The following is a 14,627-nucleotide window of genomic DNA, read 5'->3' on the forward strand; positions in this document are numbered from 1 at the left end:
ACACAATCATGTCACTTGATAATGAGAACGATTCTGTTCCCTTCACCGGCAAAACAGCAAGGCTATTTTAAAAAAATGTCTGTGGACAGCTAGTATTTACAGTAAACATAAATTAAATCTTTGCTATCTGCATTAACCGTAATGTCATATCTGCCCAGTTGGTGAGAGGAGGAGGATTGGTCAGGTACAGGACTAAAAGGCTCAGAGCTCCCAGTTGATGCACACAATCTGAATCTGGGTTTACACTTGAGCATGTTGCCAGTAAAAGGTAATACAGTCAGGCTCTGATGGACGTGGCTATCAAGCTGGAGGCTATCAATCAGCTCCAGCTGGTTTTGAATGCGTCCCACCACGCAGTGCTCTGGCCCAGAGTGGAGGAGGAAAAGTCAGCTATTTCACGCCCTCAGTTTGGACACTTAATCACACAGATGCACAGGGTATTTCCTTTGTGTTCCACCCTTGCTGATCTCTTGCAGAGCTGGATCCAAGGTAAGCAGCAGGTTGGACACGGATAATGAGCCCTTCTCTTCTCCAGCTCACAGGGCAGCCATCCAGACCTACCAGTAAACAAAAATAAAAACTGCTGTAACAACCGGCCATTAGCCTTTTGTTGACAAACTGCTTGTTTCCACTTCTCATTATGCTGGCATCCAAGTTTAAATTAGCGATGTGGTACCAGTTCCTAATTTTGTGGTTCTTGGCTTAAGTGGTTTATAAAACCCATAACTATCCAGGTTGCAACAGGATGACAATCAATAGGTCATCTGTTATCAGTGATGGGTCTCCTGCTCGTTATGAGACCTGTTTGGGATTAATTCTGCTATTTATCACAAATGTGACATCCATTAGATGGGGGAGAGAAAAAAAGCTGATGGTAGATTATGAACTGTCCATGTCCATATGAGACTGAATTCCATCAATAGCAAACCTTTCACTGAAAGAAATGACCTCATTATTCATTCATTCAACCTTGGAGGAAATGAGCTACAGAGACGGTAAGAACAGGAATGAGTTTTATAATGGAGCACTAACTGCGGACCAATGTTACAAGCCAATGTTGAATATCACAACTTTGAAAGAAAAAAAAAAAATAGCCTCAAGTTATAAGGGTGCTCCATTACCACCTAGTGGTGTTTTCTAGCACAAACAGAACCTGGAAGGCCAACTAACCATTTAACTAATTCTACTATTAAACCATTAGTTGAAACACTAAAGAGGATCAAATCTGTTTATCTCATTTACCCAGAACACCACCTGTTCAAGTAGTTTCCCTTTGGGAAGTTGCAATAAATTATTGCCATCCAAAGAAACTAAATCAAAAATTGGAACTTCCTCTACTCCCTGCAAGACTATCGAAGAAGAGAAAGTCTCCAATTTGATCCCATGCATCCACTTCCCTTAAGCTGTTACTGTTGCCTTCACACTAGATGCATCTATGGGTATGTGACACTGATGCAACCATACTGTCATCTGACTACACTGGTCAAGTTTAAATTACTTCAGACATACAGCAATGTAATCTGAACATTTCATCATAATTGTTGGTGCACCGTGCTAGTTCAGATACCCATCTGAGCAGGTCCTATTATTTATTATACTAAAAAAGGCATAGATTCTTAGATATAAGTTAAAAAACCAAAACCTTAAAATCATGTTTAAAGAGAAGCAGATGGACAGTTACTGAAGTCACTGCCACATTTCTTTTGGTCTTGTCAAGATACTAGGTGAGGAAGGCTAAGCAAAAGCTGACACCTGAATAATTAAGCAAACACCACCATCTACTGGAAAATGTAAGACATGCACTCAAACGCTAATAAAATTAAACTGCATGGACATCAGCACCTGCAAAAGTACAGTACAGTAATTATGCATGTGTGCAGCCAAAAAAGTTTTACACTTTAGTTTCAAAATCTGTTAATTACCGTTTAGGCTAGAGTAACATATTGTACTCCAACACCAGGTTTTCCAGTGTATATTCTACCTTTTGCCCTGGCAGCTGAAATAGCCTACATCTCCAATTCAACCCCAAGATGAATAAGTAGAGATCATCTTACTTCCATACTTCTAATCAACTTGTATAAATAAAGAAATAAAAAATTCATAAAATTCTTTATTCATAAACTTGATGCAAGTTTACAAATTACTTTACATGGTCAAAATCACCCTTGCAATGGAAAAAAAGAAAAAAGAAAAGAAATTAAACGAAAACAAAGCATGCCGACAGTGCATAACTTTATAACCCGGCCACCGCAGTTAATGAAGCAAGGTGAAGAACCCAGTTTCAGGCTAGTTCAGTCCTCCGATACGTTACTCGTCAAGCCAAGGTTTTGTTAGTCAGACATATGTTGGTGTAATAAAAGCTCTTATTTGGAGCACAACAGACTTGAGTACACCATTACCCCAAAAGGTCAAGTTAAAGATGCAGGATTATAATTGATCTGATGGCACACGAATCTGAACTGCGGCTTTTGTTGGGAACCCTGGCATCTTTGAAAAAGTAATCCAACCAGGTAGGATGTCTTGTAAGTCCATGAGTCTCATACTGTAGCTGACCTGGTTAATTAAACAGCACACAGGGAGAAACAATTCTGTGCACTGATGTAGTAGGAAAGCACAAGTACGCATGTGTTGAAAAACTGGATACATCTATTAAAAAAAACAAAAAACAAAAACCAAACAGCCAACCACTTGTCTTTGGTTGCTTAGGGGAAACGATCCACTGATAAATGGACATGCAAAATACAGCAATATCAAAGACACAGGGTAGATGTTTCCTTAACTCCTGATCAAGTGCTTTATAATCAAAAAACATCTCTTCTCCATTTTGTTAAATCATTCCAAACACTTGCCAAGTAAATATGAACCTCAGAATCCTATCTGCAATTTGACAATAAAACCTACAGGTAAAAAGGAGGCGTAGTTTTAAAACAGCCCAAAAAAAGGTTGCCAAATTCAATTTTTTTTCCTTTTTCATGATGATATTCTGAAGCAAGAGCTTGGAAAATCGAGTGTGCAGTATGTATTCCTGAGTTTGCTTCTCCAGATAATGCAGGGGTGGGCTCAAAAATATTACCGGAGTGAAGTGAATACCAATGCACATCATAACAGTTAACAACGATGCCAATAATCCATAGTCATGTTGAGATTGTTGTGGTGAGAACACCACAAGAGGGTGATTCTCACCATATCCTGCCAGACGTGCTGAACACGAACAAGCTCTATGCTTTGTGCCCATCTCACACTGTTGAGACTGAGGTCAGTATCACTGAGGAAATTCTAAATAAACTCAAATATGAGGAATGCCTGTATGAAATAGCATAACTAAGCTTTCTACGCTGGTCATCAGGACAACATACTGAAAACAATGCAAGTAACCACACAACAGAACACCCACAACAAACGTGTAACTGCATTAATTGGAATGCTCCACAGTTTCTGCATATTATTCACATTACATCAAAGCCTCAGCATGCTGAGGGGTACAGCAGCGCTGAGAGTGGTCATGAATAGTAACCAGAGAGGTGGTAATGGGAAGAGATGGGCCTTTCCTGTGGCAAATCTGAACAAATATTTATCAAACCTGACCAAATATTCTGGAAATGGAACAGCCTCGAGTTGATCTTGCCAAGTGTGAAGCTAGAATGGTAAGGAAAGGTAAATGGAAAGGTATATGGTCAAGACTATTGCTGTGAATTTGTAGCTCTGACTGAACTTTAAAACAGCCATGAGGTCAAGGAAAAGTCAGCAGGTAAAAGGTCACTTTTTTCCTAGACTGCAAAATTGGAAAAGTTGTCAGGATGCAGACCAGTTACAATAACTAAGCAGGTAACTATACTGTTAAGGTCTTAAGACTAATTTTCAGCTCAACAAAACTCCACAAGACTGTCTTCACTGCATAGCCTTACTGAGGTTCGTCTGGTTTAAGTGATTAGATATGAATAGCCAAACCTTTGGCATGCCAGGAACAGCTGCATCTATGCCAATATTGTTAGGGTCATTGTAGTTAGAGGTGCCATCAAATAAGGGGAATGATTACTGTCACTGCTGTCAATAAAATAAGGATATATATATATATATTTATAAAAACAACAAAAACTGCAGTAGTCATAAGCTTACATAAGAACATGGTGAACTTTTGTTTCCTTCTGCAAGAGTGTCAATGAAGCAACTTTCTTACTCTAAATGGGTCTTGAGAAGTTGCAGTGCCCCTGCAGTTAATAGTCAAGAGTATATTGTAATACAGTCTCTGCCCAGCCAAAGACCCCGACAAGGTTACATTATAAACAATTAAATCCTTTTGCAGAAATACAAATGTACATGTTTACATGTGGAGTTAAAATCAACTACATTACAGTGTAATCCAATCCGAACATGCCCCTGCGTTGCCTGATGAGATTTTCTATGTTACCACTCAGGCACCACATCTCTCCTGCAGGAGGTGGTCCAGTGGCTGCTTGGGATGATAACAGTGATCTCCAAGCCCAGGAGGATGCTGTTCGTCATTATGGGCTGTGCCACTCAGACTGGAAAAGTCTCATCATCTTCTTCCTCAACTCAAGGTTTCAAGCTTTAAAAGACAGAGGTTTGAAAGCAAACTATCCCCAGAATCATGTTATTCCAGAGGAGGGGTCTTGGCATGAAAGATAATATATGAGCACAATATTACAGAGGCCATCCAAGGAGAGAAAAGGTGGGGGTCCTTCCAAACACTAGCATTTAAATGTCCTTCCCAGCTACCAGTGCATCATATTAGGGAATGTCACAAGCCATTCTCAGATCCAGTTTGTGACCAGAAAGGCCTTGTCTGGCAACTGGAACATCAGACTGCCACTGCTGGAGGATAAAGCCATGCCGCACCTTTCAATCCACAGCCAGCAAGTAACGTTGGCATGCTCAATGCCAAAACCAAAGGGTGAGAAAGCACATAATATTGAGTCTACCGATTTAATGGAGTATGGGACAAATGTTGAATGGAAAAAAATAATCTGATTGCATCAGACAACAGAAGTATAAAGGGAAGTAATATCTGAGGAGAGGACACTTTTTTCAATAGCTAATGAAATTGGATGTAAATTTCATGTAGAGGTGGGATGTCTTTGTGTTTGTGTGCTAGTTTTTGGGTTGTCAATTAATGGGAAATTTGGTATAGAGTTCCAAGTGTCATGTAGATAACAAAAATAGTTTGCAGGATAAAAACAATATTGGTCGCAAGGAAAAGGAAAAGAAAAATCTAAGACATATGGTCCCAGTTCAGGAAAGGCAACAGTCTGTATTAGCCGTCCTCCTTAGGGGGTGTGTACCAGCCTAGGAAAGGAAGATAAAGGAAGACGATGACTACAGGGTAAAGAAAAACAAAGTCAATAATAGCGAATGTCAAAATGATTGACCACATTACTTTCTACCTCACTGGCTTGCATCTGAATTTAGCAACATGTGTGGTGACTAGTGCAAGAACCAAAACCACCATGCAAATTTTTTTTCAGTTGTTAGACTAAGGACATATAGTGCACATTAGGATCTGGCTTTGTATGTTTGTTTTTTTCCCCCAGCAGTCCTTTTCAATTGCATTCATTGCCATTAATCATATATACACTAAAGATGTTCAGTTCCTAAATTCTTTATTTTATTTAATCAGACAGGTTTTATTGTAGCAGAGTGACATGAATCAGAAGCAGACTACATTCAAATGTAGTCCATGTTAGGTATATATACACCACAGTTAATGATCCAATATCCCTTGGCTTTAATGGCTGAGAGGGTTTTGGTTTCAGTAAACAAGGTCTGCAATGTATTCTGTATGAAACTGGAGACAGAAAACACTCACCGTTCTTTTCATGGATCTGAACCAGGGATTTGTAGGACTGCTGTGCTCTGGCAAGATTGTACTGATTCTGCATTAAAAGATGAAAATGAAGCCAACTTTACCATAAGCACTGAGTTTAGGATAACATTGGAGAATAAGCAAATAGCAACGACAGCTGTTTCCTACAAGAAAAGGAGATTATTATCTAGCAAGCTCTAACATCAAGACCAAAACAGTGTGCAAGGTAGATGATAATGAAGACACTTTTTTGTCCTTCATACCAGACTGCATTCACAAACACCATCACCATTCAAGCTAGACTGCACCTGTAGTGCACCACACTTTACCTTCAGTACTAAAGTGTTAAGAATTCTGGGTTAATACATAATTTCCTTAGGGATTAATAAAGTATTCTGATTATGATAACAGAGATATTTTAAACTACAAATACAAAATCCAAACTGTTCCACTTCCATTAATTTGTCCATTTTTGGACAAATTGAAAATTTACAGGGAATAAAATGTGCAATAAAACCTTTATACAGTGCAAAACCTGTAGCAACAGTAAGATGATGTGTCCCTTTATTCTCAGACTCACTGAAGTCCTATTTACATTAATACCTACTCTGATCGACTCAGCATGGTTTGCCACAGTTTTCAATTAGGTCACAGTACCTGGTACCAGATACATTTTTAGTACCTGCTCAGATCGCTCGGGTTTCAAGTGATACAAGCAGGTACCAAAATGTGGCGTCTTCAGACTGCGTGCCACCGACTGGCTGGTCAGTAGCGCATTCGATGAGTCATAAGAGCGTCTCATTCATGTAAAAATGAAAACCGCCATTTTCGAAACCCAGCAACGAGGGATATGGCTACAAAAAACAACTTGCCTCAACATCCACCTTTTTTGTAGCGTTTGTGTCACATATTAATTAGATCACAGGACGCTCGGACAAGCTGCTATGACGACAACCACACAAGTTAGGTAGTACTGGATTATAGTGGAAAACCCGACGATCCGAGTTGAGTCGTGGCAATCCGTGGGGAGTTGATCCGAGTAGGTACTAATGGAAAGAGGGGCTTAAGTCATCAATTGTATATATTTTCACAAATGGGCTGGTGTGGTCCCTGTCTGACTCAATTTTACTTTCTTTTTGGTATCTTTTTTTTAACTATCCAACTTATAATAGACTAATCTAACATCAAACATGAAGACTGGCTTCATTTTAAGACTCTATATGTAGACTATACAAGCAAACCTGCAACATGTTTTACACAAATAGCCTTAAAAGTGGTGTACTGGAAAAACACAGATGAACTACACTCATTATCAGATCTGTTGTCATTAGGAAAGAATAAATTGCAATAACTGAAAACTATTGCAATGTCATGCCAAGAAAGATGAAAAGCTGTTTTGCTTCCTATCGGAGACAGCCTGTACTGTGCATCCCTACTCAGTCCAATTTGATAGGAATTAATAAACAAATCCAACATTCACTACCAAAACAAGAGGCTGTTGCACAGTATGACTGGCCATCACTTAGAACCATGTAACTGTGTGAAAGCCCCTGTCACTTTGGTTCACATAATTCACTATGTGAATCCACCATTATATCAGAGCTGAAAGTACAATAATGTACACACTTCTTCTTCTTCTTCTTCTTCTTAAATGAAGCTTCCTCACTTACTTTATTGGCTCCAAACTGCACTCTGGCTTTTCCTTTAACTAAAGTGGCATTGATCTGCATGATAACAGACTCAATGGAATAGGCACTGCTCCAACCCTGCAATCAGAAAACCAAATGTCAATAACAGCAGGTTTAAAAAATATATATATATTCAAAGAGTAGAAGGAAAAAAAAAACAAACATTGAAAAACAAACCAAGGCAATACCTAAATTTGCCGTCTGCATTTTATGAAACCATTCTAAAAATACCTGTTTAGTAAGAAGTTCCATGCACAGGGCACCTCCGCCAAGAACATAACTAAAGCACGGGAAAGGAAACAATAAGGCAGAATCACTTTTTAAATCTTACACTAATGCAGTCTCTGCTTGATAATGGCAACTTAAAAGGGAAGAAATTATAGAAGTGTACCAAGAAAATTAACTTACCCTCCAGAAAGCACAGGAGAAACTACCCGGACAAACGGTGGATCAAAAGGGAAATTATCCTGCAGAAGTAACCAGAAAAAAGGTTCATTTACTTCAAAAGATTCCTACATTGCATTTTACTTTGATCAGGGGCGACCGTGGCTCAGGGGGTTGGGAATCGCATCTGTAACCGGAAGGTCGCCGGTTCGATCCCTGGGCTCTCTGTCCTGGTCGTTGTGTCCCTGGGCAAGACACTTTACCCTACTGCCTACTGGTGTTGGCCAGAGGAGCCGATGGCGCGATATGGCAGCCTCGCTTCTGTCAGTCTGCCCCAGGGCAGCTGTGGCTACAACTGTAGCTGCCTCCACCAGTGTATGAATGTGAGAGTGAATGAATAGTGGTATTGTAAAGCGCTTTGGGTGCCTTGAAAAGCGCTGTATAAATCCAATTCATTATTTGTTAGCAAAACATCAGGTTTACTTACTTTATATGAGAAGTTTAGTAAAATGTAGTCCATTCCCTCCTTTTCCTTTAGCACTTGTAAGTCACTGTGTAAAGGGCTATCTGGATCCACCCTGTAGGTCATAAAAATCACAGTTTGCCTTTTTGCACATGTATATAATTTATTTTTATTATTTTAATTCATGACTCAATATCCTAAAGTTACTTACGTCCTCAGTTTGACGTGCCATTCATATAGGCTGTCATTAACAAGTTCAACTGAATAGATGCCTGCAAAAGAAATTGTTTAAAATTGAACCTTCAGATATCTGCAATTGCAAGGCCTAGTAGCAGACTCCCTAATAAACCCCTGTCCTTTTGATCAGCTCTCTTGAGAGTGGTGCGTAAGACACAGAGGCAAAGTATAAAATGCATTTTGTTTAATATGACCCACCGTCACATGCTGTCAGCCAATATTCTTATTCTATGGTGTGTTGCTATAGAAAGATTGTCAGTAAACAGTAAAGGGTGTAGATACCTACAGTACAATCACCACACCCACATGAGTGTTCATGTCCTGACCTCATTAGGACAAGACAGAAAGAGTAAGGTACCTCACAATGGTGAGAGTAAGCAATTGAGCACACTAAACATCTTCCCAAATACTTTCCTCTGACCATGTAAATGCCACGGCTCTCTATTGCAATGCCTAACGTTCAAAAATATTCCTCCATTACAAACAAATACAGGACCCATGATACATTTATGTGTGATTATTTTGCTGCTCAAAGGTTAAACAAATCATTGTGTACTGTTTATACCTGTCTTATAACTCTGAGACCTGTAGATCTCTCTTAGTTCCTTCATCAAACGGTCAGAGGCTTGCACTGAGCCAGACACAGCTCCCTGGAAAATATAAAACAACTATAAAAGACAAAGAATGCAGTCCTAGGGGTAAAGCTGCCATTTTTACTTAAGCTCTGCCAGTGTCAGAGACAAAGCTTTATCATATCAGACATCAATATTTATATCAGTACCCCACATTGAGGGCATCTTTTGTTATTCACTAATGCAATCACTAATGACAAACGGGGTATACCGAAATGCTGCATAGATTAATGAATTAGAAGCAAGGTGTGATAAATATTAACCGGCCTTTTTTCCTGAAACTTACATTCAAATGGTCCTGGCGCTGGTTCTTTCGGATCTTCTCCAAGATTGCCAAATTCTCCTTCTCAATCCCATCATCCTCAGATTTCTTCCCATCTACAGGCTCCTCCTCTTTCATTTCATAGTGGTCCAAATCCTCGATGTCCTGTTGGATCATACTTAATATTTCAAACATTTTAAATAACAACAGCATACACATATACAACAAAACAAAAAGCCCACGGTTAAGACATTTGCAGTGTGATAAGATGAGAAAAGTTATTAGTGTTTGATTTTATGATGATAGTCATACATGCATAACTTGTGGATATTTTCATCAAACATTTTTCAAATTATAATACATAAACAAAGGCCAAAAGTACTCCACATAAAATCCATACAAATTAAGGAGTCGAGGGGAAAAAATATAAACAAAGACAAAAAAAGTCAATTCACAAAGCATGACTTGGGCTTACTGGGTTTCACTTTAAATTTGACCCTGGGTAGCAACAGCATTACCGCATTCTTGGAAGAGACCTCCGTGCACAGATACCAAGACGATTAAAAGTATTTTATAACATCTAAATTCTGTCTTTTTGTTGATCAACATTAGTATGAAATATGACTTATTAGAAGCAACTAACTGTATCATACCCCACCCCTTCTCCTTGAAGCAATTTTAAAATCTTGTTCTATAAACTTAAACATACGGTCTGAAAACAGGTCATATATTTGCAACTTAATGTTTGCAAGAAGACTTTTGAATTCTGTTTTCACATTATCCCAGAAAGTTGCTTTCAGACCATTAAACACCACTGAGGTTCCAGCTAATTTTTTTAAAGAAATAAGACCTTAAAAAAATCTGATCTATTGGTTTCTCTCATTACTTAATGATAGAGCTGTACTACTGATAAATCTGTTAACTAACTAACTAACTGTATTTTTGCTGACTTTCCTTTTTTTATATTTACTAATATGTTAGCTCTTTTCTACTCTTACTGACCAAAGGAGCTTAAAATTCAAACATTCATACAGCATATATTACACTTTATACAGCATATATCACTCAGACTCACGCACAGCCCTGATTTGGCTGCAGAAGTTGTGTTGCCTTTAGCACCCATGCGTTTAACCTGTTCATATATTTTTAATCTTATAGTTTTTTCTTACTTTGGGAAAGAAAAAGAAAAAAATCAGCAGACCCTTTCATGTTGATAACTATGAGGAATGTAAAGGCAGATAAGGAACAGAGATTTGGGGTATGTTGAATTTGTTTCAAAGTACAGGCTCCAGAGTAATGCGTCAGGTTTTTTAGACTGAAGAGGATGACTTACTTCTCCCATTTCCTCCTCATCTTCTTCTTCAGATGTGACCTCCTCTGTTCCATGCTACACACACAAAAAACAACACAGACCATAAGGAGTTAATTAGTTTGCAAAATAATATTTTAAAAAACAGGAGAACACATTTTACTAAACATGGGAAGTGCCAATTCACTGACTTGAAGAAGAGCCTCACATGAATCACCAAGGGTGTTTATAATGTAGAGGGTCATTTCATAACTAACTATAAGTGGTTTTTGAGTGCAATATAAAACATCCCAATCTACATTAAGGTATTTTAGCAAGGCATATTCATTAGAAGTAATCTGAGAAGCTATTGTCCATTAGGCTGGATTTGACAACATCAAGTGGGTAGACTTGCCTTTCTGTCTTGTCCCACTGGGCCTGCAGGCAAGGGCTGGTCCAGCATCTCCACATCAGGATGTTGGGGAAGATTATACAGTCGACATAGGTCACAAATTAGTTTCTTCAACTGCTGTAAAAGCTTGAAAGGAAAAACAAAATAAAGAATTGGAGCAACTATACAAGTTTGCAAATAAGAATACAGAGCAAGGTCATATAGCAGAAACATTGACTTTCACATGTTTCTGGAAAAAAAAAGTTGCACACACTATGAGTATAGGAATCAGTTTTGGACAAATGACCCACATATAACTTTTAAAGCTAAGAATTAAACATAGAACATTAGCAGTGCTGCAAACAAATGTGGGAAGACTAGCATTGTATTTAGGCAAAAGGATGGATGACAATCTTTAAACAGGTGTATTATGCTGTTGTAAATTTAGTGCAGCTGAGAAACTGTACCACCAAAAACATCTGCGCTTAACAAAAAAAAAAAAAAGGTAACGGAGATCTTATCTATCAACAAAGACAAAGGTTTGTCTCACTCATGTGTCACACAGCTTCACAATGTTGTAATCCTTATATAGACCAAATTAAGTAGCAAACAAAAATAAATCCAACCAAAAAAAGCCCTCCTGTCCAAACACTAACACTTAAATACAACATATTTTTGTGCTACAAACACATGTAGAAAAAAAGAGCTTTAACCCCCCTCCCCCAAAAAAAGTACATAATGTACACCTCATACCAGGGATAAGAACCTACTTGAATATCTGACTACTTGTCAGATATTTTGACCTCTAAAGTTGTCCTGGTGATCTAATATGACTGGAACAAACAACAAACCTGCTCGTTGACATGCTTATCAAATTCCTTAAGTACACGCACACACTGATGCACGAAAGACTTTCAGATTTGAAAGCCTATGTAAAAAGGTGTGCATTTTGTAAACACAACACTAGTTAAAAAAAAAGAAGAAAAAAAAGGTTAAATTAAAAAAAAAAAATTTTTAAAAAAAGGGAGGGAGGGAGGGAGACAAACACCAAAGCAGAAACTAAAGGAGCCAGTAGAAAAACAGAAAAACATCCATGGCGCACAACAGTGTGATACTACAGGTAAACGAATGAAATTAAAAAAAGAAATGAAGAGAGGCAAGTGATGAACAAGTGCATCATGGGACACCCCCAGCAGCTTGAGCTTATAGCAGCATACCTAGGGGATGGTTAAGGGTCACCTGATCCAGTTCGCACTATAAGCTTCATCAGGAATAGAGAATTTTAAGCCTACTCCTAAAAATGTATGCCTGCTTCCTAAATCTAAACAGAGAACTGCTTCCACAAGAGAGGAACCCGATAGCTGGAAGCCATACTTCCCATTCTATTAGGAACAACAAGAAAGTCTCCACTTTGAAGAATTTTGAATTAAATTATGAATTTAACAGGTAGGCAATTAAAAGACACTAATATGGAATAAATATGAGCCCCATGTTAGTCTTCTCGCTGTAGCATTTTGAATCTTTTTGGGAAGCATCCAGGTTAACAAATAATATGAAACTACAATATCTAGCCTAGAAGTATGAACAAAAAACTACATACAAGCTCATATTTAAGATATTACATTTTATCTCATATTTTAAAAGAAATGCACTCCATCCGTTCTTTGTTTATTGTACTAATCTGAATCCAGCTGTTGTAACATTATCTAGTGGTTTTAGACATGTAGGTCTAGCCTAAAAATATGCTCCTCTATACGCCTGCAGGTGCAGTTTGAATGACTAGGGGAAAAATAAGGAGTGACACTGAAGTTGGAGTTTGCTTATGCTAATAGTGTCTTGGATTAATCTAAAATGCATGTTGGAGCCATCTGTATTGTTGATAACTGCTTAAAAATATGGAAATATGTTTCGCCCTTTAAAGTGAGGCCAGCTTACATCATTATTTGGTTAAGGTTTTGAAGTTGTTAAAGTGATGAGCAGCTTTATTCCTAAAGTGTCCCATGTCACAAAGTGCACTAAGAATATAAGGATATCTACCAGAGTGCTGCCTTTTCTCACATCTTCCAATCTCTCCAAAACTTGAGCCAAGCTCGGGTCATCAGAGTCCACAAACCAAATTGGCGGTGTAGATGGATAAGATTCCTAGAAACAACAAAAAACACAACACAATGATACCAATGCGTTTAACACTTATTTACACGCGTTGCAGGATTTTTAACGCATTGAATTTTACAATTATATACGAAAATTTGAGTTGACGACATTAGCATTCTGGATGCATCGTGAGCTAAATGCTGGGATTGCCTAAAAACATTGCGTAATGTGAACTGCCTCAACAAATATCACACAACAAATAGCGAAATGACACTGATTATTTCAACTATGTAAAACCTGTCCCGCTTAGCGTCAGACTGTACGGTTGTGAAGGTAGCTTATTACCTGACTATCAAGTTAACTTTAGCTCGCTAGCTACCAACAAGGCAAAACCCCGGCATCTGAATTCTCGTCCACTTACCGTTATATTACAGTGAATAATTAATAGCTTTTCCCCAGTTACATTAAACTGGCAACTCAGTTCGTCAGGTTTCCAGTCAATTATCCTGAATCGTTCGTGGTTTGGATCAAAAATGGACTCCAAAAACTTCAGTTCGGCCTTCAGCCCCGACACCGACATCTTCCACGCATCTCCGGCTGGGCCGCTGGGGAGGGGGAGAAGTCGGGACTTAGCGTTCAGCTAGCTAAAGAAACAGCGTAAACTGTAGTAAAAGAAAATGACTATAAAAAGTGGCAAAGAGATGGCGGTCTGCCCCAGCGGATTTAGCTGGATACGCAGTGCCAGCTATAAGTCCCCTCCGGTCAAATTTCACCACAAACGGAGGTATTTGCTAATGAAGCAGCTAGTTAGCTCCTAGCTTTAGTCAACGCCTGAAAACAGCGCAGTGCTTGGCAAGCTGCTAGCGAACGAGTTAGCGAGCTAGTCCGTTGTTGTCTTTCCGTCTATTGTTGTTGTCTGCCTATGATAACAACATTTTAAGGCTCTCGCGGTGTTCTGAGACCGTCTCCTTACAGTCCCATCGTGGTGTTCTTTATTATTTACTTAATCGGAAATCAACTATACACTCTGTACGATCTGACCTAATATCCCGCTACAGGGGTAGTGTTTTTCATCCCGGTGCACAACTGTAGCTGGCCTCTTGTGGGGTTTAAAGATGGCGTTCCGCAACCTCCCCGCTCCTGCAGAATCCCAGCATTCAGTGCGTCTTTAATTTATTTTCGGTGTGAGAAAATAAAGGTAAGTTCATGATAATAATGTCATTTAGTCAGGCATTTATTTGAGGACAAAACGTTCACTCTGATGTTCATTTCTTTGCAAGTAAAGCTAATTAATTTCCTAATTTTACATATTTTATACAGAGTAAAATTCCATGCACAGAACTTAGAATTTAGTTATTTCTAGTGCT

General features: G+C 38.6%; 1 protein-coding gene across 2 annotated transcripts; it reads right to left on the reverse strand.

The window, feature by feature from the left end:
- Positions 1 to 214: 214 nt before the first annotated feature.
- ube2q1 (ubiquitin-conjugating enzyme E2Q family member 1) lies at positions 215 to 14,379 on the reverse strand. Of its 2 annotated transcripts, none has more exons than XM_080299948.1 (13): positions 13,682 to 14,379; positions 13,204 to 13,308; positions 11,191 to 11,313; positions 10,821 to 10,874; positions 9,512 to 9,652; positions 9,159 to 9,243; positions 8,568 to 8,628; positions 8,381 to 8,471; positions 7,918 to 7,976; positions 7,741 to 7,789; positions 7,492 to 7,587; positions 5,825 to 5,891; positions 215 to 557 (listed from the first exon to the last, which is right to left on the reverse strand). In XM_080299948.1, the coding sequence occupies exons 1-13, from the start codon at positions 13,838 to 13,840 to the stop codon at positions 421 to 423; spliced, it is 1,227 nt and encodes a 408-aa protein (XP_080156074.1). In that variant the 5' UTR covers positions 13,841 to 14,379; the 3' UTR covers positions 215 to 420. The 2 variants fall into 2 exon arrangements, with proteins under 2 accessions (XP_080156074.1, XP_026028704.1); XM_026172919.2 differs by lacking the exon at positions 215 to 557 and adding an exon at positions 4,057 to 5,304.
- Positions 14,380 to 14,627: the final 248 nt, after the last annotated feature.

This window comes from Astatotilapia calliptera, chromosome 1 (assembly GCF_964374335.1).
Source record: "Astatotilapia calliptera chromosome 1, fAstCal68.1, whole genome shotgun sequence".
NCBI classification, from domain to species: domain Eukaryota; kingdom Metazoa; phylum Chordata; class Actinopteri; order Cichliformes; family Cichlidae; genus Astatotilapia; species Astatotilapia calliptera.